This window comes from Onychomys torridus, chromosome 5 (genome assembly GCF_903995425.1).
Source record: "Onychomys torridus chromosome 5, mOncTor1.1, whole genome shotgun sequence".
In the NCBI taxonomy this organism is placed as follows: Eukaryota; Metazoa; Chordata; class Mammalia; order Rodentia; family Cricetidae; genus Onychomys; species Onychomys torridus.
In genome coordinates, this window is record NC_050447.1 from 122,817,988 (window position 1) to 122,844,009 (window position 26,022).

Here is a 26,022-nt window from a genome sequence, read left to right on the forward strand (position 1 = left end):
AGGTGAGGAAACTTTCAGTAGACATTGGCAAGGAGCCAATCTACCCTCTGGCTCACTCTAGAGCAGTGACCTTGTTGGATTCATAGGACCTGGCCAACTGTGGAAAGACAGAAAGGGGTAGGCACTGATTTGGGCTGGTCTTCAAGTCCTCATCCTTTTAATTAGTAGGCTAGTTGTGGATAACCCTGGCTTGGTACCATATTCTCAGGTACACAGTCCTGGATTTCTTCACATCTAGCCATGGGAACTTAGCCTTGTAGCCCAGTTTTCAAATAGTTTCAGCAAGGAGTATTCACACAGAATCTAGCTGTCAGTGCACAGAAGGTGGGCCCAGGCAGCCTGGTTCCAGATGTGCATATACCAGCTCACCCTCCTCCTCTGCAGCTAGGGACACTGTAATCTGCTCTCAATGTGGCCCCCATCTGTACTAGTTTACCATACTTCAGAGGTGGATCAGTTAAGCAGCATAATATGTTAGTTGTCCTTTCCTGAGATGGTGAACACAGGTGGGCGTATATGGTCCCACATGCACCCAGGGCCTGTTCTCCCTTGCTCTGCTGTCTGGTGTCCAGGAGTGGAGGGATAAAGACACACTTCTTGGATGTGACCCCAAAGCTCTGTCCTGTCAGTCCTCCGTCAGTATTACACCACCCCACAGTGCAGCCAGGCCCTGTGGCAGAACACTTAAGCTCTGTTTTGCCTCAGTTTGTATGTGCCAAGTGGCTGTTTATGCAGCCCCTCACACCATGGCACCATGAAACAGTCTAATGCTTAGGGCATGCCTGTTTTGCTTGGTATGGTTTTTCTTTTTCCTTTTCTTTCCTTCCTTCCTTCCTTATTCTTTCTTTCTTTCTTTCTTTCTTTCTTTCTTTCTTTCTTTCTTTCTTTCTTTCTTTCTTTTTTTTTTTTGAGACAAGGTTTCTCTGTGTAGCTCTGGCAGTCCTGGAACTTACCCTGTAGACCAGGCTGGCCTTGAACTCAGAGATCTGCTTACCTCTGCCTCCCAAGTGCTGGGATTAAAAGTGTGTGCCATCACTGCTTGGCTGGTTTGGTTTTGGTTTTTCAAGACAGGGTTTCTTTGTGTAGCCTTGGCTGTCCTGAAACTTACTCTGTAGACCAGGCTATGATAGATTTAACAAAGTTCCACCTGTCTTTGCCTCCACCATTCAGTGGGCATGCCTGTTTTATGGCTGCAGTCATCTGGCAGATTCCACAGATAGCAGGCATTGAACCTTTGTCATAGACCCCAGCCTGTGCCCCCGCTGCCCTGACCTCCTTCCAGGGGTGTAGTTTCATCTGCCCTTCCTGCCCAAGCCTTTTGTCCTCCTTACCCCCACCCCATCATTGCTCATGCTGTTGCCTCACCCGAGGCCACTCTTCCCACTATACCTGGTTTTGAAATTTGCCTGTTAGGGCTGCTGTGATTTTTTTCCCCCTCCTACCCAGAGCTTCTCTTTTCCCATCCCAGTCACATTTGATAGGTCCACTAGGGCTCTTCAGCCTGTCCCAAGTCCCATCTCTTAGGATGATCCTGCTGCTGAAGTCATGATTGGCCTGGTTCCTTGTAGGCATAGATGATTGCACCATGGCTATATGGGTGTGGCTGACCTTGAAGCCAGCATCCCAGGGGGCTATGTGTTGGCCAGAAGCAAACATGGGCCGTATTCCTCTGAAGGCGCCTGACTGGCCGTGACCTCATGCTTCATCTCTGCCGGCCTTGTTGGGTCTTGCTGAACCTGGGCAACTTCATAGCAGCAGGCGGGATGCAGGCCAAGAGCCTGTATTGAGAACTGAATCTTCCTGGGTAGACTACTCTCCTCACAGCACAGAGCATCCACCATCCTGTGGGGGAAGACTGGAGGAGAGCTGGTTTTCTGTTTCCTTTCCTTGAAGCAGCTGGTGAAGTTTGTGGAAAGGGCAGGTTAGAGGCTGCATCTGGGGTCCAGGGGCAGGTCCTAACACCAGGGTAGTAGACAAAGGCTCCCATCTCCTGGGGGTACCAACTAGGAGGCCCACAGGATGAGGCAGAGAAATCTAGAAACACATCGACAGCTGTCTCCCACAAACCCCCAGGTCAGACAGGAACTCCTTTCCAGGGAGCACTTCCTCAAGGGAGGACAGAAGGGAGACGACAACCAATAGAATGGGAGGATGATCCTGGGTGCAGCAGGATTTGAGATGGATTTGAAAGGTTGTATAAGATTGGATGCAGTGGGATCTGAAAGGGTCAAAAGAAATGGGATCAGACAAATATGGCCACCTCTCTAACCCTCATCCTCCTAGCCTGTAAGCTGGAGATGGTGGCCACAGGGATGGATAGGCTATGTCTTGTAGGTCCATCTTCTGCAGGTGAGGGGCACAGCACTTCAGAAACATCCACACAGTGTCTTTAGGCAACTTTAGTGATTTTTGTGCATGTTAGGGTGTTCAGTATAAGTTTTCATGTAAGCATATGTTCATGAGACCATTGGCAAAATCAAAATAATGAGCTAGTCTTTGGTCATTCCTGTTCCCTCTGCAGTCCCTCGCCTCCACCCACTGACCTCCATCTTAGTTTGCATTTCTAGAGGTTTATAAAAAGGGAATTGAACAGTCTATCTTTTTCCACTAATGTGATTTTGAGGTATTGTATTGATGTATCAATTCTTTTTTATTGAGAGTAGTACTTCATTATATGGATATACCATATATAAAAATTTTAAATTTATCATCTCTGTGTGTGTGTGTATGTGTACATGTGTGTTTATTTGCGTGTACGTGTGTGTGTGCGCGCGCGCGTGTGCGTGAGTGCTTGTGTGCTACAGCATGTATATAGAAGTTAGAGGACAACTTTGTAGAACTAACTTTCTCCTTCCACCTTTATTTATGTGGATTCTGGGGATTGAACTCGGGTTAGTAGGCTGGAATGGCAAATGCTTTTACCTGCTGAGCCATCTCTCAGGCCCTATACTTTAAAATAATTTAGAGCTGGGATTACAGATGCATACACTACCACATCTGGTCTTTATGTAGCTTTGGGTGGTTCAAACTCAGGTCCTTATTATTACATGGCCAGCGTTGTACCCACTAAGCCATCTCCCAGCCCGTTGTGCTTGTTCTTTTCCCAAGATGGGATCATCTCTATTGCCCAGGCTGTTCTATTTTCCTGCCTCAGCCCCTTGAGTAGTTGGGTTTGCATATGTTCACTGTTGACTACCATGCTCAGACCTGAGATTCTCTTCTTTGGCGCTGGGGGGGGGGGGGGGGGGGGGGGGGGGGGGAAGCATGCACCAATCTTGGTTGGGTCAGTCTGTCTCTATGCAATGAAGTGACTTTGAGTTAGGGTAGCAGGTGGAGATAATCCTGCTCTTTCAAAGCCATTTAGTCTGTTCTAGGTCCTTTAAATTGCTTTTAGAATGAGCCAATCAGGTTTCTACTGAGAGCTGCTGGACCTTTGCCTGGCATTGTGAGGTGTTGATAGATAGGCTCCTTGAAATTGATGCACACTTCACAGTTGCTTTCTCGTGTTTGTTGGCCCTGCTTTGACCAGTATTTTGTTTGTTTGTTTCCTCTGGGCCACACTTTGGCTGCCTTTCTGAGTCGGCTCATCCTTCAGATGCACAGTGTCTGCTGTTGGCCCCTGCCTCTCCTCTGCAGAAGTTCTCCTGGCATCTTTTGTGTCTTCTGTCTGTTCTTTGCTTCTGAGTTGAGGATTTGGTTCTGGTTCTGGTACTGGACTCTCAGCCTGCCTGCCCTTTTGGGCCGCTCAGGGCCTGTGCTGCCTGCCGGTCCTCTCTTCCTTAGCTCTTCACCATGGAACTTACCTGTTGGCAGCTGGAGTGTTTGTTTTCCTGAATGTGTTCTGAGCTTTGTTCTAGGATGTAGTGGCTTAGAAATGGATTAATTCTTCCATGGTCTGTCTTTACGCCTCATTTTGCTGTGTTAGAGTAGCGTGTAATCCAGACTGATTGCCAAGCCCCTGACGTGCTCTCCCCAAGCCTGTGAATCTGGCTAGTGGGAATAGGCTTGTTTTCAGAGTGTGCCAGGGATTGTCCTGCTCTCCAGGATGGTCCTTTCCCAAGGCTTCCTCAGCCCTACGCTGACCATCCTCAGTGAAGACGCACTCTAGTCCTTAGCTCTGGCTGCCCTACTTCCCTGTCTCTGGTCATGGTTTTTCCACAGGCCCTGCCACCCGCCTCAGTCCTCTGTCCTGTGCCATGCCCCGAAGCTCCTTCTGAAGGGATGAAAGCTGTTGCAGGAGTCCCTTCATCCTGCCATTTTACCTGGTACTTGAAAAGTGATGCTTATTATTTTATCATATTTAAAGTTATTTGTGTGTGGGCACATACCACATGACTGGCATGCATATGCCATAATGCACATGTGGAAGTCATAGGACAACTTTTGGGAGTCAGCTCTCTCCTGCCACATGGGTCTGGAGTTTAGTACTTAGGTTGCCAGGTTTGATGGCACATGCTTTTACCTGCTGAGCCATCTCACCAGCCCTGTTCCATCAGACTGTTCCTATGCTTTCCCATTCTTAGCTTCCCACACAGGAAGTAGAGTCTGTCGCTGTGACTGTTTATCTTCTCAGTTGAAGGTAGATGTCTCCATCACAGTGTGTTTGAAAAGCTGCCCAGGGCTGCTCCTGTTCCCTGGGATGGTAGCTTGGGTGGAGGAAGAGAGTCGGGGCCCAGATTGGCAAGTCTGGGCTTGAATATTATATCATAGTGCTTAGCCATCATACTTTGCAGAAAACTTCTGAGGAGATGTCCATGCCCCAACTCCCAGGTTGACGGGAGTGTCCCAAGCAGCCATAGGTGCTGGACTCTTCAGTACAGTCCCAGCACCCTGAGTTGGGGGCCAGCTTGGTGTTTGGTTCCTTTGTGTGTCTTATGGTGGACAGGCAGCATGGGTCAGGTGCTGTGTAGTAGCAATGTGTGACTTGATCCTTCCATAGGATTGCAGTGAAGGCAAACAGACCAGAAATCACAAAGCTGAGCTGCTTTGGTTTGTGTAGAATGGATGCTGTGTTGGAGGACCGAGAGCGTATGGGCTAGGCCTGGCTGCCTCAGGAGGGAATCCAGTCTCCTGCAGGAATGTTACGCTGTGAGCCCTCCGCACACACTCCCAATGCCAGCTCTGGTTCTGTGTGTCCTCAGGGCCATTGTGAGGCCTTCCCACAGTATCTTGGACATAGCATAGCCTCAGACTAGACCCTGCTCCATTCTACCATTTCCCTATCAGGATGAAAATTAATTGCTTTCTGCATTTTCGTGTGTTAGTATTAGAAACTGCTCAGCTCAGTAACACCCTGTACAATTTGGCTTAGAGTGTTTTGCTCATTGTAGGTAGAGTTTTCCTGCCTGGCCCACAGTCAGGACAAATCTCTCTTACCCACCAGTCCCACAGTTGCTCAGACCCAACCAAGTAAGCACACAGAGACTTATATTGTTTACAAACTGTATGGCTGTGGCAGGCTTCTTGTTATCTACTTCTTCTATCCTAAATTAACCCATTTCTATTCATCTATACTTTGCCACGTGGCTTGTGGCTTACCAGTACCTTACATCCTTCTTGTCATGGCGGCGGCTGGCAGTGTCTCTCTGCCCCAGCCTTCCACTTCCCAGAATTCTCTTCTCTGCTTGTCCCGCCTATACTTCCTGCCTGGCTACTGGCCAATCAGCATTTTATTTATGCAGAGCGATATCCACAGCAGCTCATTGTTTTCTTGGACTGAGTTCCTAGACTTGTGAAGTAATAATGAAAGAAAATAGTCCTTTTCTCTCTCTCTCTCTTTTTTTTTTTAAAGATTTATTTATTTACTTATTATATATACAGTGTTCTGCCTGCGTGTATGCTTGGATGCCAGAAGAGAGCACCAGATCTCATTACAGATGGTTGTGGGCCACCTTGTGGTTGCTGGGAATTGAACTCAGGACCTCTGGAAGAACAGCCAGTGCTCTTAACCGCTGAGCCATCTCTCCAGCCCCTTTTCTCTTTTAAAACTAGTGAAAACCATCATTTTATTTTTGTTGCTGTTGTTGTTTGTTTTATTTACTTATTTGAGTTTTAGAGAAAGGGTTTCTCCATGAAATAGTTCTGGCTGTCCTGGAACTCACTCTGTAGACCAGGCTGGCCTCAAACTCACAAAGATGTGCCTGCCTCTGCCTCCCAAGTGCTGGGATTAAAGGCATGTGCCACCACTGCCCTGTAACTCTTTTCTTAATATTGTTTCTTGCTATGAGCCATAGGTCCTATAAAGAGTCAGGAAAGGAAGGCCAAATAGATAGCACAGCCCTTCAGTGGGGTTTGTAATGGAAGCCAGGCTGGCCAGGGCCCTAGGGTATGGTTTCAGCACAGCAGCTGGCCTCAGTGTGTGACTGACATGGTGTTGTGGGTGTGGCTAGTACTTGTTGCTCTCCCTTGGGAGGTTTTCTTCCTGAGTGTTAGGGCCTGACATACTTGCTCCTCACCCCAGTGTCTGAAACATGCAGGTACATGCATCTCTGGGCCTATGCACCCTGAGGTGGCAACTCTAGCTAGTTGTTACTGTGCCCTGTCCTTAGGGCTAGGGGCTCTGGTTGCCTAGCCCAGTTTGTCCCAGAACAAATGAAGGATGATTTGACATCAGGTAGCAGGGTAGGGCTGCTCCTCACCCCTCACTTGTAATGGCTGGCACAATTTTGTAAACCTGGAATGTATGTTGGGTGTGCCGCTCTAGGGTTGTTTCCCATTAGCTTGTCCAGGCTCACAGTATAGACCACTTACTTCCTGGTCTGGGAATTTTCCAGCTGGTTTGCATCATCAGGCCTTAAACTTTGTTTCTTAAAAAGGAAGTTCCACCTGTTTGTGACCCTGTATTCTTCATGTTCCTTCATGTCACTCCATATAATAATGCTCCTAAGACTAGTTTGGTTTCACTGTAATGAAACGTGCCTGCCACGTGCATCTCAGTGTGTCTTTTAACATATGCACAACATAGAAGGTCAAAGGCCTTCATGTTTCTTGTGTTTTGGGTCTCCATTGCTTTGTGGCCCCAGAACACCCATCTCAAGAGTGTCTTTTCTCTCCATGCAGGCATTTGGCCAAGCACATACAAACCACAAGAAAGTGGCAGCTGATGGTGAGAGCCGGGAGGAGAGCCTGATCCAGGAGTCAGCCTCCAAGGAGCAGTACTATGTGCGGAAGGTGCTGGAGCTGCAGACAGAGTTGAAGCAGCTTCGAAATGTCCTTACCAACACTCAGTCTGAGAATGAGCGCCTCACATCCGTGGCCCAGGAACTAAAAGAGGTAAGTGGATGGGGGTGACATCTGTCATAGTGACGGTGGGCTGTGTGGCCTCTTCAGCTCCTTTGAGGCTGAGTCTTGCTCCTGTGGTCTCTCAGAGCTGAACACACAAACAGTTCTGTGCCTGAACTACCTCTGACCAGCAGGGAGAAATATCAAGGTAGAGTACTGCAGCCTAAATGATGAATGGCCCAGCTCGTGCTTTGGTGACAACTGGGACAAAGATAAGCCAAGAACTATAGAGTCTTTGGAACCCTGAGGACCCATCACTAAAAGTCTCCATGTGAGCTACAATCCTGGTGGAGGGCCACCTATCCATGGTCTTGGGGGTTAACCTCAAGATCCTTCTAGAGGCTTGAGATAACACATGGACCAGAGACTTGGACAAGGCCTTGTCTTCAGTCTCTGAAACCCTGTGTGGCAGACACCCTGCCCCTTCCTTCACCGCACACCCTCTGGGCCCCACTCCAGCTGTGGAAGCCTACCCTCTGCAGTAGATATTCTCACAGGGAAGTCAGCAGAGCACAGGCCATAAGGGTGTGCTGTAGTCAGGGCCGCCGCGCATGCTAGGCCCAGGGACTGACCCAGGGGCCGTCAATAAGAGGGAGCAGTCACTTCCCCTGGTGTGGGGTTTCTGAGGTCTTCAGGAACTCAGTCTGAATAAGGGGTTGGGGGAAGGCAGCCTTGGCTCCTGGAGCCCAGTGCATGATCTCATTTCCTCCCACAAGTATGGCTCTGGTGAGGGTGGAGGAGGGGCTGTCACTGAGGAAGAGAGGCAGCTCTGGTGACAGTCCATCTGTCTGCCCTCCTTCCTGAAAGGCCAGTGCAGGGCTTCTCCCACATCCAGCCCCCAGGCAGCCAAGAAGGCTGTATGACTGTCCTGGGCCGGAAATGAGCTCAGTGAATTGAAGACAGGCAGGTCTGGGGTGGGGAGAGATTCCTGTTGTTCCTGTTTATGCTTTAGGAGGAAATCCTGAGTCCCCTACACACCCCTTAGCCGCCTTTTCTTTAAGTGTCCCCTTCTCTGTCCTCAGGGCTGGGGAGGCTTCTGCAGCCCTTTAGCCCTCATCTTCTGCGGACCTGTCTAGGGTAGAGGTTCTGTTCTCACAGCTGTCTCCACCAGCCTTACCTTTGGTCTCTCCTCTGCTCTTCTCTCCTCCCTGCCCAGCACTGGCCCCTCTGGGTTGAATTCGGTTGTGCTGGCATTTAGTGATTCCTTATGACCTCTGTCCTAAGACCTCTGTCCCTAATAGCTCCTGTTTTTCCTCTCCTGTGACTTCCTGCTTGGAATGCAGTTCCCTCCAGGGCCCTGACTACAGCACACCCTCACAGCCTGTGAGAACATCTACTGCAGAGGGTAGGCTTCCACAGCTTGGAGGGTGTGCGGTGAAGGAAGGGACAGGGTGTCTCCTACACAGGGTTTCAGAGACCGAAGACGAGGCCTTGTCCAAGTCTCTCGTCTAAGCGAGGGCTAAAGCCAGTGTTAACTTCACAGTACCAAACAATTTTGCCCGTGTATGTCAGGTAGTTCTAATGTCTTAGACACCGTCATCCTAGTGACCCTCTCATTGTCCTGTCACACATGAAGAAACTGAGGGAAGAACAACTCTGAGGACGTGACTTGTGACGGCTGTGTTGTGTGTAGGACCAGTAGTGGACAGTTTGCTCAGTTTTTTGTCTTGCTGGCATTATTCCTGGTAGGTAGATGAGCATATGCGGAATGGCTTGTTGTAGACATGACACTGTTTCTCAGATGGATAATTTGAGGCCCAGTAGTCTCAGTAAAGGCTTAAGAGTGCCACTCTAGGTGGTTAAGAGACAAGCCCTGTGTAGAAAGTGTTGGGAGTTCATGAGGCCAGCAGAGAGGACTGACACTCTCCCAACACAGTGGCCTCTTGAGGCAGGCAGTTGTCATACCCCTCTGCTGGTCTGGGGGTCCAGGTGAAGGAGAGCTGGTGGATAGGACCTCAGATGGTTGGCTCCAAGCCCATATGCTCACTGTTGTCATGTACACAGAGCAGAGCCTGTGCCCTGACATCAGACACTCAGTCAGGGAGGAGGTACTTTCTGAGGGAAAACTAAACCCCTGTGGCTAGTTGGAGCCTGCTGGATTTCTCAGGAGTTGGGCATGTGATGGGTGGAGGTGCCAGGCAGCAGGCCAGCTGAACCTCTCTGCTAAGCCTGGTGGCTGGGGTTGCCAGCAGTCTCCATAGAAAGTGTATGTGTTTGAGTCCTACACTGTCAGCAGAGAAGGTGCAGTTAACCTGTCATGTGATATTACCTTGCCAGCACGTGACGTGTGTGTGCACATTTCTCTATGTTTGTCTTTCCACAAGGACACTCATCCACAGGCCCATGCAGGCCCATACATTCCACCAAAGGGAAACACATTTTAGTACCCTGGTGTAAGAACAAAACTCCTAGAGAGCCTTGTGAAGGCCAGGTTTATAGAGGCACTGAGGAACTTATGGGTACTGATGTAGGGGAACAACATTCCTGGTATGGCTCTGGGCCTAGTTCTCTCAGGCTTCCATCCTGGACTGCGGCCTCCATCTTCAGTCATAGAAACTGCACTTCCTGCCCTAGCCATGTGAAAGCTACCACTGTGTCTCTTACCCCTGCCTTCTAGGTCTCTAATTCCTGCTGAATATCCCATGGGTACTGGGGGACTCAGACCTTACCCCAGTCTACCTGAGGGCTGGACCCTCTTTGTACATGTTTGGGTATTTTCTACATGGCAAGTACTTTTGAGTTGGCTGAGAGAGAACAGGAATTGAGACCATTTCCGGCAGACAGAGAACATTTAGTAGTTACTTTCATACCCTTTTTTGAGCTCCAGGTGAGGTGTAGAGAGCCTGGGTGTGTTTCCATCTGCATAGCACCCCAGGCTTCCATGAGAAGGTCTGTTTGTGGTCCTGCCTCCATGGTAGCTGCACTTGGGCCGTTTCGCTCCATCTCAGCACATGTTTCCCTCCCCGTCTTCTCCCTGGTGATGCTGGCTCCCTTTGGCCTTCTCTTACTCTTCCTGTGGTGTCTGTCTCCTCTGGTGTCAGTTCTGTTGCCTCTTTCAGTCACTTGATGAGAGGGCTGTGTCTTTCTTCCTGGATCATGAGCAAAGTCTTGGTCTTGAGTGCTGAGCCTTTGTCAGATGCTTGCTGTGCACCACCCTCTTCTACTTTCTGTTCTGTCCCTTCCTCCCCATCCCTCCACTTTCTGATATTACTTCATTTCACTAATCCAGCATTACAAATGTGACAAGGGGCAGTTCCTGTAGAGCTGAGAGGACAGAGCCGTGGGCCTAGGCTCTGGCTCCAGGCCCTGGAGCCGGTGTGCTGTTGATCTGAGGGGCCATCTGAGCCTTAGGAACAGGGATTAGAAGCAAGCATGGGGCAGGGAGGATATAGGAGTTATTTATGGGGTTTTGCTCCCAGGGGACATTGGTGGTGTGTGAAAACATCTTCACTGGTCACAGGGTAAGAGAGGGCTGCAGCTGGTGGGCAGAGGTCAGAAAATGCTTAAGAACCTACAACATAGAGGATGGCTACCACAACAAAGGGTGATGTGGCTCTGGATGTGTGGAATCTGGATGTGTGGGAATGAAGTTCCTACGTCCCGTACACAGTGGAGGCAGTGTGGGTTGAGTTACCAGTGTGGGTTTTGTTGTGCTCCTCTCGGCCCTGTGCTAGCCCTTCTCTGTGACAGTCTTCCCAATTCCTCACATGTGCCTTGGAGACAGAAACCAGCTTTCAGCAGATTTGTTGAGGTGGTGCACATCCTATACAGCTCACCTAAAAGTGTGTTCCTAATGCTCAGATGGCCTCCCAGACCAATGACACACCTGCTCCAGGCCCCGAGCAAGAAGCCTAGGCCCGTCTCTGTCCTCACTAATGCTGTCCCCTCAGCATGTACATAGCTGTAGGTATGTGCACTGTCCTACAGTTGTTACTCTGTGGTGCTGGAGTTGAACCCAGTGGCCTTCTGCCACTGATACATACTTCCAGCCTTTTGGTTAATTTTAGAGTATTTCATCATTCCAAAATGAAGCTTGTTTTTCAGTTACTCCCACACACCTCTTTAGTCCCAGTAGTCTACTTTCTGTGGCCATTGATTGCCTGTTCTAGACCTTTCTTATAAATGGAGTCATACAAAGAATGGCCTCTTTGACTTAGCAGAATGTCTTCACATTTTATCCGTGTTGTAGCAAGTGTCAAGACGTCATTCTTTAATGTGGCTGAATAACCCTGCATTGTATAGGTAGACCATGTTTTGTTTATCCATTCACCGGCCAATGGATACTTGGGTTGCATCCACCTTGAACACTGGGAACACTGATGTGCAGGGATCTGTGTGGGTGTGTTTTATTTCTCTGGTGTAGACACTCTAACTGTTTGAACATCTGTAAACATGTCACAGTGTTGCCCCACTTACCAGTTCACCAGTCAGATGACCCCATCTTGCAGCTAGAGAAAAAAGGGTTAGTGTTAGGGAGGGAGTGAATATATATTGTTTGACATGGGCATGGCCACGTCAGAGACACCAATGCCTCCCTCAGATCCATGAGAATGGCGGAGCCTTTCCCGGGTGAGGCTTAGAGGGATAGCAAATTCTTCCTCTAGTCCAAGCGTGAATGCTGACAGTGTGTGCAGAAAATGTCTTTCTCTGGATGTTTACGGTCTGAAGACTATTCCCCTACAGAGACTGCTCCTACTCCGATTACCTAAACCTGCCTCCTTGTTTAGCTATGTATAATAAGATGCTAGCTTCCGAGATGCTGTGACTTCTTCATCAGAGTCCAGATCACCCCATCCCAGCCTTTCTGTGTCTGTATGTCTGTCATTTCTTCATTCCCTCTCTGCCCCAGTTAGGTCAGTACCTGGAGCTTGCAGAGCTCAGCATGGTTAGAGCAGGTTGAGTCACTTGCCTTAAGTTCCACACCTAAGAGAAGTAGAAGGGATCTGTGTGAGAGACCGGCTCAGTGGGAGATGGGTGGTGGTTGGGTGGGAGATGGGGTGGTGGTGGTATTCAGGTCCCAAAGAGGATGTGTAGGGTCAGGGGTGGGTAGTGGGTGTGGGGTTAAAGAAGAGATGGACGAGACAGACACAATCTGAGGATGAATCAGGATGGATGCTAGCAGCATTTAATTGAAGAAAAGACTACACCTTTTATACTCTATTGTTGCACATAGGATTAAGTAGGAGACAAGGGGCATGTGAGCTGGGGTGTGGCTTGAAATCAGGGGCTGAGGAATCTAGCATTGACCTTGACAATAGGCAAGGTTAATGGAAAGGCCACAGTTCCTCTTGCTAGAGATAAGAAGGTCTGCTTTATCAAGCAGGAACTTTCAAGCCCCCAGGGAAGAGACTCTTACCCCAATGCCTGTGTTAGTTATTTAGGCAGCGCTCTTACCCCGTGAGGAACAGAAGAGCTGTTTATTAATAGAGGATAGAGGTAACAGGCCTGTGTGAAGCACACACATGAGTGAGGAGAGGAGAGAAGAGAAGAAGAGGAGAGGGACCTGTGCAAAATGGCGCCGGCCATGTAAAGCCACGGAGTCCTAGCCACATGAGATGTTCTGACCTGGAAATGGCTATTTTGAACTGGAAATAATTAGGCGGTCCGCCGGGCAAGCCCAACCATGTGGACATGTTGTAATTTTCTATCAGACTGTCCTTGGGAAAAGGATATCTGGGAACCGGACACTACACTACAATGTCTTAGTCTCATTATAAGATGCCTGTTCCCCCTCATAACGCTCCCAAAAGGGAAGGTCCTGATGCCTGACTCTTTTCCCATCATACTCTACTATTCTACTTTCTCTGTATTATTAACTGAACTCTTGCCCTTAATGGCCTCAGGCTCTGGATCTGAATTGTAGGCATTTCATCCTTGGGATCAGGTATGTCTTGAACTTTCCTGTTATTGGTGTAATTCGGAGAGCACATTAGAATTCCTAGTTCCACAGTGGCAGGGATTTTTTTCCCGAAGATTATTTTGTTTAGAGAGGCTACCATTGTACACATTTTTATCCTTTACCAAAGCCCACACAAATTTCCCAAAATGAAAGGCATTCATATTGAGAATCATTAAAAATTAAAGTAAAAGGGCTGGGCAGAGGTTAAGAGCACTGACTGCTTTTCCAGAGGTCCTGAGTTCAATTCCCAGCAACCACATAGTGGCTTACAACCATTTGTAATGAGATCTGGTGCCCTCTTCTGGCCTGCACTCATACATGCTGTATACATAATAAATAAATAAATCTTTAAAAAAAATTAAAGTAAAAAAGGTTCTTGAGAAGTATGGTGTGCAAATGTTGAAATGCTGGAACTTTGTCAAGCAGCAATGGTCACTGTGTGGTCCATGATAGATCTGATTGTGGACTGTAATGGTCTGCACAAACCCCACTGCCCTGGGCTTCTCCCCTCCAAGCAGCCACACTGTTCTCCTAAGGGCTGACAGCATGTGAGCAGCACTGAGCCTCCTTAGGCCACTTGGAAGCACAAGTGGAAGACCAGTTATAGAGCAGTCTACACAGCCTTTATCTCTGCCCCTGCAGATCAACCAGAATGTGGAGATTCAGCGTGGCCGACTGCGGGATGACATCAAAGAATACAAGTTCCGGGAAGCCCGTCTACTTCAGGACTACTCAGAGCTGGAGGAGGAGAACATCAGCCTGCAGAAACAAGTGTCTGTGCTCAGGCAGAACCAGGCAAGTCTCCAGTGTAGAGTCACCCTGGGCATCTCAGGCCTTTCTCATCTTCCTTTTCTGTCTTGTTCCACATACCTGAGGCCAGGACCAGTAGGACCTCCACAGTGGAGACAGGGGATTGTGGCTCACAGCACCTAGCACTCCAAGAGCACAAAACAAGGCCTGTGGCTTTAGTATGACAATTTCCCAAGCCAAGGGTAGCATGACTCTTGCTGGGGAGTCTGTTTCTGTTTAGCACAGATAGGGTACTGATGACACACCAGAAAGTCCACCTTGGTGAACCAGTGACAATGTTGAGCTTATTTACAGGAGCATGGGTGAGGAGAACTCATAGGAGCATGGGTGAGCGGTTACAGGAGCATGGGTAAGGAGTTTCAGGAGCATGGGTGAGGGGTTTCAGGAGCATGGGTAAGGAGTTTCAGGAGCATGGGTGAGGGGTTTCAGGAGCATGGGTGAGGGGTTTCAGGAGCATGGATGAAGGGTTACAGGAGCATGGGTGAGGGGTTTCAGGAGCATGGATGAAGGGTTACAGGAGCATGGGTGAGGGGTTTCTCAGGAGCATGGGTGAGGGGTTTCAGGAGCATGGATGAAGGGTTACAGGAGCATGGGTGAGGGGTTTCTCAGGAACATGGGTAAGGAGTTTCAGGAGCATGGGTGATGACCTCCAGCAGTTGCTAGATGAAGTTCTCTCTTTATTTAGCCTTCTGCTTCCTGTCTACTCTAGCAAACTCTTAGATGGCTTCAAGAGGATTGGGTGTAGGTGGGGTCAGGGCACAGAAGGGAGGATGGCTGGAATCTTGGGTGAGGGTCTAACTGTACTTTACCCTTCCTTCTGTGAGAGAGTGTTTATAGGCCTGATCTTGTGAGGGTCTCCAAGCTGGGTAATCATGGCTGCTCTGATTTTGAGACAGCAAGGGCCATGTCATGTCCGGAGAACAGTGTTCCACATCACCAAGGTATGGGGGAAACTCAGAGGAAGAGGGTGTACTAAAACCTTCAGAGGCTGGGCGGTGGTGGCGCACATCTTTAATCCCAAGACTCCGGAGGCAGAGGCAGGCAGATCTTTGCAAGTTCAAGGCTAGCCTGGTCTACAGAGGGAGTTCCAGGACAGCCAAGGTTACACTGAGAGATCTTGTCTTGGAAAAGAAAAACAAACAAACCAACCTCCAGAGACTGACCATGAAGCCTGAAATACTACCATGATTCTGCTTGTTGCAGGGATGGGAGATATCCCCTCTGCCTGTGGCAAAGATTAGGAGGTCCTTCTGGGTGGGTGAGGGTGAGAACCACTCCGTGCCTGAACATGCTTCCCATTCTCCAAGAACTATAGCCAACAGGGAACTTTTTCTCTCAGGAAATCCCAGACCTTACCCCCAAGTGCCATGGATGCTGTCCTGCTTTCTTTAGAACCCCACTGGCACCCAGATCCTCTTACAGCTAAGGCCTCATTGTCAGTGGACCCAGTATTTATATCCTGCAGGAGAAAGCCCACATGTCCATGTAGAAGCTTTTGTGTTTGCAAAAGCAGGCAGGGGATGGATTCTGGTGCTGGGAACCACAGGAGCAGGGCTCACCGCTCCATCTTGTAGCTCAGAAGCATGAGGAGCCATTGGGCATTGATTGGTACTACTGCCCACAGTGCCCTGAGGAGAAGAGAAACCAAAGCTCAAGGAGACCCTACACTCAGTGGAGCTACACCTACTGTGAGGTTCCTCAGCCCTACTTGGGGCTCTGGGATATGGGCACACTTAGAATATTGTACCAGGTTTCCCTTCCTGCCCTAAGTCTTCCTTAATATTACAATGAGATGTTTTTATATATGCCTTAAACCCCACGCCTCACAGGAAGCATCAACTTCCATCTACTCTTCCTTTGTTTATTCTCAGATTGTGTGTGTTAACAAGACCAGTATGCTTTCCCACTCATCTTCCAGCTCCTCCAAGCTTGCATTCTGAGGAATTGGTGCTAAGGCATTTGGCCTTTGAGGGGAAGTCCAGTTCCTTCATTTTGAAATATGATTCAAAATAACAGTTATAGCACACAACAAAGCATATATTTTATGTACCTTAAAATAATCTGGTTAGGGCTGGTGAGGTGGCTCAGGTGTTTACTATGTAAGCCTTGTGACCTGAGCGTAATTCCCAGAACTCACATAAAGGTGGAAGGAGAGAATCTCCACATTGCACAATGGCTTGTGCACCCACACACATACATCATGCTCACCTGCGTATGCACACACATTTAAAAGAGAGAGAGGCTTGGTTAGCTATTAATGTTAACTGAGGAGTTTTATAGAATTTTAAATCCGTGCAAACTGGTACTAATTTTCAGAAATAGAATAGGAATTTGGCAGCCTCCATGTGAATCCTCAGCCATAGCATTACAGGTTCCATGTGCTTCACAAGCACACTGGTCCTGGCAGTGGGCTGAATGTTTCTGTTACTTGTGGTGCTGTAGAAGTGCCTTTTAGCATCCATGTTGTTCAGTGTAGGAAGTGGCCTGGCTGCAGCCACTCTCCTCTCCTACAGGGTGGCATTTCATTCTTTGGGTCTCTTTGTTCTTTGTGGTTGGGGAGGTAGTGTTCTGTTGGGATTCATCACCCTGAGTGGAGCCTCCACATTGCCTTGACATGGGAGCCTTTGTATTATTCCCCAGGTGGAATTTGAGGGCCTCAAGCATGAAATCAAGCGCCTGGAGGAGGAGACCGAGTACCTCAACAGCCAGCTGGAGGATGCCATCCGGCTTAAGGAGATCTCTGAACGGCAGTTGGAGGAGGCGCTGGAGACGCTGAAAACAGAGCGGGAGCAGAAGAACAACCTACGCAAGGAGCTGTCACACTACATGAGCATCAGCGACTCCTTCTACACCAGCCACCTGCCCGTCTCCTTAGACGGCCTCAAGTTCAGTGACGATGCCGTCACTGCCGAGCCCAACAATGACGCTGAAGCCCTGGTCAACGGCTTTGAGCACAGTGGGTCGGTCAAATCCTCGCTGGACAACAAGACATCCACACCCAGGAAGGATGGCCTGGCTCCCCCTTCCCCAAGCCTCGTTTCTGACCTGCTCAGTGAGCTCCACATATCTGAGATCCAGAAGCTGAAGCAGCAGCTGGTGCAGGTGAGTAGGCAAGGCATCATGTCCCAGCCTTCCCCGTCCCATGCCTTTTGCAGTGCCAGCAGGACTGCATGTTCTGTGTGCATGGTGCTTTTGTGAAATGTGGCTGCCTGTAATTTACTCATACTGGGTTTCAATCCTGTATCTTTACCACAACTGAAGCTCCGTTAGTGAAGAGTAGTGTCCTGGAGAAGTAGGTTCCTGATTGTTGTGTAAGTTTAGTACCATGTGCCCTGTTGCTCTCTTTGCTACCCATATCCTGTCAGGGTGAGGTGACATGGCCCGTCATGTAACTCCTACCTATAGTCCACAAGCCAGAGTCTCAGCAGGGCCATGCATTGGCACATCTGAAAGTTTGTAGTCGATCTAGTAAGTGAGTGTTCTCTCCAACATGAGAAAGGAAAGTAGTAGAGAGCTGGACACTTAAGGACCCTGCCATTTTGCCCTGGAATTCTACTTTTGAAGCCCAGCTTCCCTCCAACACATGCAGAGTGAACCTTTATGGGTGACCACTTTGGTTGGTGATACTCATGGTCTTTGTGGTGAATTCTGTCCAGTCTGCTGTCACTAGTGGCATGACCAGGGAATTTCTGGCATAGCCCGAGATGTCACTGGGCAGTCCTGGAGCCCTTTAATGGCCCTCTTTCCTGCCACATCTACCTTTGCAGATGGAGCGGGAGAAGGTGGGCCTACTGACAACACTGCAGGACACCCAGAAGCAGCTGGAGCAGGCGCGGGGGACCCTCTCTGAGCAACACGAGAAGGTGAGTCGTCTCACAGAGAACCTTAGCGCCCTGAGGCGCCTGCAGGCTGGCAAGGAACGGCAGACTTCCCTGGATAACGAGAAGGACCGTGATAGCCATGAAGATGGTGACTACTATGAGGTGGACATCAATGGGCCTGAGATCCTGGCCTGCAAGTACCATGTGGCTGTGGCTGAGGCTGGTGAACTCCGGGAGCAGCTCAAGGCATTACGCAGCACACACGAAGCTTGTGAGGCCCAACATGCAGAAGAGAAGGGCCGCTATGAGGCTGAGGGCCAGGCACTCACAGAGAAGGTCTCTCTGCTAGAGAAGGCTAGCCACCAGGACCGAGAGCTGTTGGCCCAGCTGGAGAAGGAGCTGAAGAAGGTGAGCGATGTGGCTGGTGAGACCCAGGGCAGCCTGAATGTGGCTCAGGATGAGCTTGTGACCTTCAGTGAGGAGCTGGCCAACCTGTACCATCATGTGTGTATGTGCAACAATGAGACACCCAACCGTGTCATGTTGGATTATTACCGTGAGGGCCAGGGCAAGGCTGGCCGCACCAGCCCCGAGGGCCGGGGGCGCCGTTCACCTGTCCTTTTGCCCAAGGGGCTATTGGCCACAGAGGTGGGCCGAGCAGATGGGACTGGGGACAGCAGCCCTTCACCCAGCTCTTCACTGCCATCACCATTGAGTGACCCCCGTCGGGAACCTATGAACATCTACAACCTGATCGCCATCATCCGAGACCAGATCAAGCACCTACAGACAGCCGTAGATCGTACAACTGAGCTGTCCCGGCAGCGAATTGCCTCACAGGAGCTGGGCCCTGCTGTGGACAAGGATAAAGAGGCACTCATGGAGGAGATCCTCAAGCTGAAGTCACTGCTGAGCACCAAGCGGGAACAGATCACCACACTTCGAACAGTGCTCAAGGCCAACAAGCAGGTGAGATAAAGTGGATGGAGCACTAGAGCCCACTGGGAGGGTGCCACCTCCACTCTTTGCAGGGCCCTCAGGCCTGTGCCCTTCCCTTGTTAGATTAGTCTCCTGCTGTCCCCTTCCCCAGGGCTCAGACAAGAGGTAGAGTGACTGGGCGTTAGAGAGCCCAAACCAGAACTGCTGCTGCTGACCACCTTACAGAGATTCTGATGCCGGAGTAACAGGGCTGTTGCCCAAGTGCCCCGAGGGGCTGATACAAGGCTTTTTGGCTTCTCCAGGACAGGCTCTGGGACATCCTTCCCTGCTAATCAGGATCAGAGGGTGGGACTCACTGAGGCAAGCTGACCTTCGGTGAGCATGGCTGTCATTCTGTCCCCAAGCCTGCATATGAGGGGAGGTTTTTTTTTTTTCCAGAGAAGTTTTCACCACCTTGGACCCAGTTCCCACTGTAAACCCAGGGCTTCCCTTGAGCAGCTTCACCCCACCTACTGACTTTATACCTCTTTGTCCCCCAGACAGCTGAGGTGGCCCTGGCTAACCTGAAGAGCAAGTATGAGAATGAGAAGGCCATGGTGACCGAGACCATGATGAAGCTACGGAATGAACTCAAGGCCCTCAAGGAAGATGCAGCCACCTTCTCCTCCCTGCGGGCCATGTTTGCCACCAGGTAACTACACCACTAGTGGCCCCCTCTCCTGCAGTCCCCCTCTAGAGCTACCTGTTGCCCTTAGCCACAAGCTTCAGTCTTTTCCCCGAGGCCTGTAGGCCTGCTGGTTCAGCACCTGTGCTGCAGCACCATCAGGCACCCCAACACAGCTCCAGGTTTGCAGATGCCTGCCCCCAGCCCAGCCCAGCACGTGTGCCTGGCTCTAGTTGGTAACAAGGGAAAGCAAGGCAATGGAAAGACTGTTCAGCACCAGGGTCCCAGCTGGCTGTACCCCAGCCTCTGTGAATCATGTAGGCAGGCGCCCACCTGTGGACCAGGACTGGTAGGTACCACTGAGGCAGACATTCAGCAGAGGTGTGTATCCATTGCCCTGTTCCTGTGGCCCCCAGAAACCTGGTTCAGATTTTCCTACTAATGAGCCTGGAGGCTGTTTGTTGTGCCTTGAGTCTTAGAAGCAAAAGGCTAAGAGAAGTGAGCTTTGGGAATTGGGGATACAACTGTGAGATCTCACTTTGTTCCAGTGGTGATAGGCCCAGGCTAGTTTGTTATTCCTCTCCATGTTGCAGGACCCTGTTGGGGGTTCCAACTCAGTAATTTGCCATCCATTTCTGGCCTTTCTATCAGGGAATGGGCAAGGGAGCTTTCGGCCTGGGAGGTGTACAGCTTTCCTTCCTCTCTCGTGGGGCATCTTTGTGGCCTGGGGACCTTTTAAGGGTGGATAGGCTTCCCAGGCTAGGAAAGAAGTCTTAAGGCTGGAAAACAGGGCCCCTGCCTATCACCCTTAAAGTCAGGTGGTGCCACCTGCTGGTGTAAGTTGGGATGACACTGGGGAAGACAAGGCTGAGAACTGCACTTGGTAGACTTGGCCCTTTCTTGTAGAGTGTGAAGAAGCTGAGGTTCAGAGGCAGACAGGATGGGCTAGGGGCCTGCTCCCTCACTCCACCTGGCTGCTCCCAGTGTCTTAGCATCCCTACAGGTAGGCCCCTGCCAGGGCAGCAGGGCCAAAGGAGTTCCAGGATTTCTCTGGAAGTTTCCTCCTACTGGGGCTCAGAAAAAAAATTCTTTTTTCTTTTTTGAGACAGTCTTGCTATGTAGCCCTGGCTGGCCTGGAACTCACTATGTACACCAGGCTGGCCTTGAACTCACAGAGATCTGTCTGCCTCTGTCTTCCAAGTGCTGGAATTAAAGGCGTGCGCCACCATGCCTGGCTTAGTGAGGTTTTCTATTGCTGTAATAAAACACCATGGCCCAAAGAAACTTGGAGAGGAAAGTGCTTATAGTTGATCATCCAGGGAAGTCAGGGTAGGAGCTGGAGGCAGGAACCTGGAGGCAGGAACTGTAGGGCCATGGAGGAGTGCTGCTTACTGGAGGAGTGCTCTCATGGCTTGTTCAGCCTGATTGCTTAGAGCACCTAGGACCACTAGGCAAAGATGGCACCACCCATGGTGAGCTGGGCCTTCCCACATCAATCACTAGTTAAGAAAATGGATCACAGTCTCACCCACAGGCCAGTCTTGGGGGGCATTTTCTCAGTCAAGGTTCCCTCAGATGACAATAGTCTGTGTCAGGTTGACATAAAAACTAGCTATCCAGCCCCACTCCTTCTGCCTCTCCCCCATACACACACACAAAAGAAACAAACCCAGTAACACAGAACTGAAGGTAGGCTTACAGGGCTATTCTATTTGGGCACTGCTTCTCTGGTCCTGGTCATGGCCTTTTTGCAAAGGAGCCTTTGCTGAAAGAATTCCCAACAAGCCTCAGCAGCCCTGGCTCAGGCTCCAAGAAAGAAACACCCTGGGGTGGGATGCCTGGGGTCTGCCTTCCCTTGTCTGGGCCTTTCAGCCGTGTTCTGTCTCCATAGATGTGATGAGTACATCACACAGCTGGACGAGATGCAGCGGCAGCTGGCAGCCGCAGAGGACGAGAAGAAGACTCTTAATTCCCTCTTGCGCATGGCCATCCAACAGAAGCTGGCACTCACCCAGCGGCTGGAGCTGCTAGAGCTGGACCATGAGCAGACCCGTAGGGGCCGCAACAAGGCTACCCCCAAGGCCAAGCCAGCCACACCGAGCGTAAGTCACACCTGTGCCTGTGCCAGCGAGAGGGCGGAGGGCACCGGGCTGGCCAACCAGGTGTTCTGCAGTGAGAAGCACAGCATTTACTGTGATTAGGGCTGTGGGGTGCTGCACGCCGCTAACGTCCGCTTCACCTCAACTAACCCGTTGCAGTGGGACAGCAGTGCTAGGCCGGTCTTAATGTGACTAACGCACGGAGGGCGGCCAGCGTTCTAGACGAGTGGCAGCACTGGGGCACATCCGTCACCAGGACATTTTGAGCTTGTGTTGCTTCTCACCCCAGCCCCTCACGGATATCCGTATCCGTTCTGTCTGGGGTGGTGGTATCAAAGGTGGGGGTAGAGCTGCACACCTGTGTGTAAGACAGTGAGGTGAAAGTGTTTTCCAGGGTCCCCAGGCACTATTAGGAGAACTCGAGGGAGAGTCCTGCCCTGGGCACATGGGCAGAGCCTGAGTTGAAACTTGCATGTCCCTCGCATGTGTCTAATATCAGCACTTGAAAGCAGTTTTATGAGGCTCAGGCCTGCATCGTAGGAGCAGCCCAGGTTAGCTCTTTGTGGTTGGTGTACTTTCATGAAAAGTTTCCTTATATTTTGTGCAGCATCTCACTGCAAATCATATTCAGGACAGAAGTGCAGAACTTCTTCCCGGTCCCAGAGGCAACTGACCCCAAGAGCCTGCATTCTGCGATGAGACCCCACACTTCAGACTCAAATAACCGTAGCCCAGGAGGACAGAGCTTGGCTGCTTAGGGTCTCATCTCTGAGATCTACATGCTGCTCTGCCCTGTGAGGTGACAAACCGGCAGGGCCTGAGGGCCTAGCTTTCCTTTTTTAATGAGAAAGTGTTCCAAGTGCCTGGTCAGACCCTGGTCTTTGGTGCAGAGCCTGTTCTTTGGTACTTGGAGACCCATAACCCATGCTCGGGCCTTTTCCTAGGAGTTGTCAGACCCAAAGAAGCAGCATGTTAAGAAGTGCTGGTGAGCTCTGCCAAGTTGCACTGGTCCAGTAGAGCCCAGCTGTGTGCTGGAAGGGCTTTTTGTGGGCCCGGAGCTGTGCTCAGGGCCTGCAGGTAAGAGTCATGTGGTTCTCTGTGCAATCTGGGCACGCTACAGAAGGAAGAAAGGCCACTGAGGCCTCATTTTCCAGAGGCTCTGTCGGTGCAGAGCTGTGGCATCAGGCGTTTGCTTTAGTGCGCTGTGGAGCAGGACTCTGCTCAGTATTTCCCTCCCAGACTCCCATTTCCTGTGACAGCTGCTGGCCTGTCTCTCCCTGTGGAAAGGTGTCTTTCACGGAGTGGAACACAGCATTGGTACCCAACATGGGACCTTGTGGTCTCTCAGACAGCTTTCTCTTTCTTGCCTCTGTGTGGTGCTTGGGTTGTTCAGTCTCCTTCAGAGTCAAGGCACCACACAGTCACGCACTGACGGTAGAATAGACCACCCGTGGTGCGTCCCTTGCATGTCTGCCCTAGGAATGGCTGCCCGCATGCCCACCCTCCTTTTGCCTTTCCTTTTCTTTGGGTCAGAGCGCAGCTTCTCTTACATCATATGGGGCTTTGCAGGCACTTGGAGCCCCATCCCCTAACACACATGCAGGCCTTCTCTGCCGACTAATGTGCTCGCTCACTCTCAGAACAAGAGCTTTAGCTGTCAAGTGAGCAGGAAGTGGCAGGTGACTGATCTCTAATGCTGTCTTGTTTTCTCCTGTTTTCAGCTGTAGAGTTAGCTGCTGGGAGGATGTGGCCACCGGCCCTGTCACACTGCAGCCCCTCCCCCCCTCCCATGGCCTATGCAGAGGAAGGAAGGGCAGCCTAAAGTCCACTTAGAGATGTTTGGATATGCCACTGTAATTCTTTCCAAAATAGCATTCCCCAAGTTCTTAATGGGAGAAAAAAAGCTTTACTCTTGAGAATGCTGCGAGCTGCTGCTTGGAAAGGCCGGTGTACGGCCGAAGAACCTGCTTCCACAACCACTGCCAGGCTCTCTAGGGGCCTGCTGGACCGCCTGCCATGGGGGTCTCCTTATTACACATGCTCCTTTTTTATCCGATCAACCTGTGCACTTTTGATATTTTGATATTATATTTGCTTCCTTAATTCCTCGCGTAGAGACGGTCTCCGATGCCGTGGTCTGTGCTCATGGTCCTGTAGCTGTCCGTCCTAACTCCAGCGTGTTGATCTGGCGTCGGCACGAGGCAGAGCTGTGCTCCATAGTGTGTAGCTAGACTGCAGGTGAGGCTTCGACCCGGCAAGGAGCTGGCTAGTGTATCCATGCTGTGGTTCAACAGCCTTTAGAGGACACGGCATTGTGGTTCATGTTTGAAATTACAGATTTTAAATGCCATGTTCATTAAGAAATCCAGGGTATTCCAATTCTGGGGTTTTTCATATTGTATTATTATTATTCTTAGGAATAGTTCAACGTAACAAGAAGAAAACTTGACCTTTGCTCTGGTTAAAACAGTAATAGGCACTTGAAAGCATAAATTATTGAATGAGTAGTATTACCTACAAATTCCAGAATTTTCTGGGTTTTAGGACATTGTGAAGCATGACTGACTAACAGAATTTTATACAACTGCACCAGTGAAATTCCAAATTGGAATTGTTTTGTTATTCTGGTTGTTGTGCCAAATTGTGGTACACTTAGAAAATTCTACAGTTGTCGATTTTTAGGGTGTTCTATTTCAACACCTTTTTGTTAGTAACCATTGCCAGTAGTGCCTTCATCAGTTAAGGGAGGTGTCCCAGCCAAGTAAGTTCTCTACAATGGGCAGCGGAGAGCTAGTTGGGAATGCTGAAGGCCAGTGTGGACCAACAGGTAGGAGCGGGTACCTGGCTCACTTCATACCTGGGCATCTTCATTGAGGGAGAGAGAACAGTGATTGTGCAAAATTCTGTTAGTCAGTAATTCTTCACATGCAAATTCAGGGGCTTAGAAACAGAACAAACACAAAAAACCTGGAGTGTGCTTTGGGAACCAAATGGACTTCATGGGACAAGCTAAGCAAGCTGTACAAACATCACGTTTGTGAAGAGCCGAGGGCGTCAGGAGAGCCGGCGGCGTAGTCGGCCTGTGAGTACGGAAGAAGGTTAGCCATAGTATTCTTTGCAAATGTGAAAACAAGACATTCTATCTTCTCTTGCTTGGTGTAACTAATCACTGTTAATTTCAGGAAACAGAAGTCACTAAAACTCCTTAGCAGACTACTTGCTAAGTGAGGTTCAGGGTGTGGTCAAATTGGTACTAGTGGAGGAAGAGAAATTGTGCTCTGGCCTCCAAAAAAGGGACAAATTATAATAATATAAATGGTTAGGAATTGAAGAATTCTGTTTCCTGGAATGAGCATTTCTTATTCCTAGTTGTTGGGACTCTTTGCCTTCTGTTACAGTGTTGATTCATACAAATATTGTTACATTTGAGATAACATCATCTGTATGGGGTATTTATTTGCAATGATGTCTAAGTACTGTATTTTTTCTGTGTGTTACCTTAGTGTCAGAATGTTGGTCTTTATTTTAAAAGTCATATGCATGTTCTCCTGCCAAGGAACCTTTACACAGACCCAAAACAAATAATAATAAGCAGATGCCTTCAGTTTCTGAGAAAATGAGGCCAAGTGAGGAAAAGGCACAGGAGGGAGACAGTAGCTGAGACTTAAGGTGCAGTTGTGTGGCGGGCACATAGGAAAACTGGGCCTGGGTAAAGAGTCACATTGGTAGGACCAATAAAGAAGAATAAAAAATGAAGCACATGTTTGCCCTCTGTGATTGCTTTCACTCCTGCGCCAGGTAACTGCTTTCAGTGTGTAGGTGAGGCCGGGGCCTCCTACAGCCATCCTGTTGGAGGACACTTAGAGTGGGGGCCAGAGACCACCTGGGGTCCATTCTTTGGATGCGGATGTGCCTCCAGGGTCGCCCACTTTATTCAGTATGGAGACCGGCAGCAAGGCGGTCAGCACTCATTGCAGTGTCTACAGGACTCATGAGTAACCGACACTTCCTGCTGAGGAAACAGTAGTTCAGTGGGATGGATGGAAACCTGTGCTGGCCAAAGTCTTGCTTGAAACCTGGGAGTGAATAGATCTAGGGAACAAGGGTGATGCACTGGTCAATATACATATTTAACTGTAGAATATGTGCAGATTTACACCCAGTGCACTGGAATAACTGCTTCTGGGTGTGAGAACACGGAACAATGTCTTAACTCCTTGAACAGTAGATGCCAGGGTACTCTCTGGTCGCCTCCTTACCCAGGGTCTACTTCCAGAGCCTTCGAAATGCTGAATGCCTTCCAGCCCCTCTGAAGCTTCCTCTCTTTAGTCCTTTAGCTAAGATAGAGAGAATGCAAAACACTAAACTAAGAAATGAAAACTGAGATCTATTATTGATTTTTATAGGGATATTAAAAAATTAGAATGAGACAGGGCTAGAGATATGACTCAGAAGTTAGGAGGGCATACTGTGCTGACAGAGGACCTAGTTCAGTTCCCAGCACCTACA

The 26,022-nt window shown here is 49.8% G+C and overlaps 1 protein-coding gene across 2 annotated transcripts in view; it reads left to right on the top strand.

The window, feature by feature from the left end:
• The window catches only part of Bicd2 (BICD cargo adaptor 2), a 48,805-nt gene extending 23,531 nt beyond the window's left edge, over positions 1 to 25,274 (top strand). Inside the window, exons 2-8 of one of the 2 annotated variants that reach the window (XM_036187770.1) lie at positions 7,060 to 7,272; positions 13,823 to 13,975; positions 16,631 to 17,092; positions 17,758 to 18,780; positions 19,290 to 19,441; positions 21,306 to 21,516; positions 23,235 to 25,274. In XM_036187770.1, coding sequence (XP_036043663.1) covers positions 7,060 to 7,272; positions 13,823 to 13,975; positions 16,631 to 17,092; positions 17,758 to 18,780; positions 19,290 to 19,441; positions 21,306 to 21,516; positions 23,235 to 23,240 — 2,220 coding nt within the window. In that variant the 3' untranslated portion in view covers positions 23,241 to 25,274. Of the gene's footprint in view, positions 1 to 7,059; positions 7,273 to 13,822; positions 13,976 to 16,630; positions 17,093 to 17,757; positions 18,781 to 19,289; positions 19,442 to 21,305 lie in introns of both variants that reach the window. The other variant, XM_036187769.1, reaches the window with a different exon arrangement.
• The last annotated feature ends 748 nt before the right edge of the window (positions 25,275 to 26,022 follow it).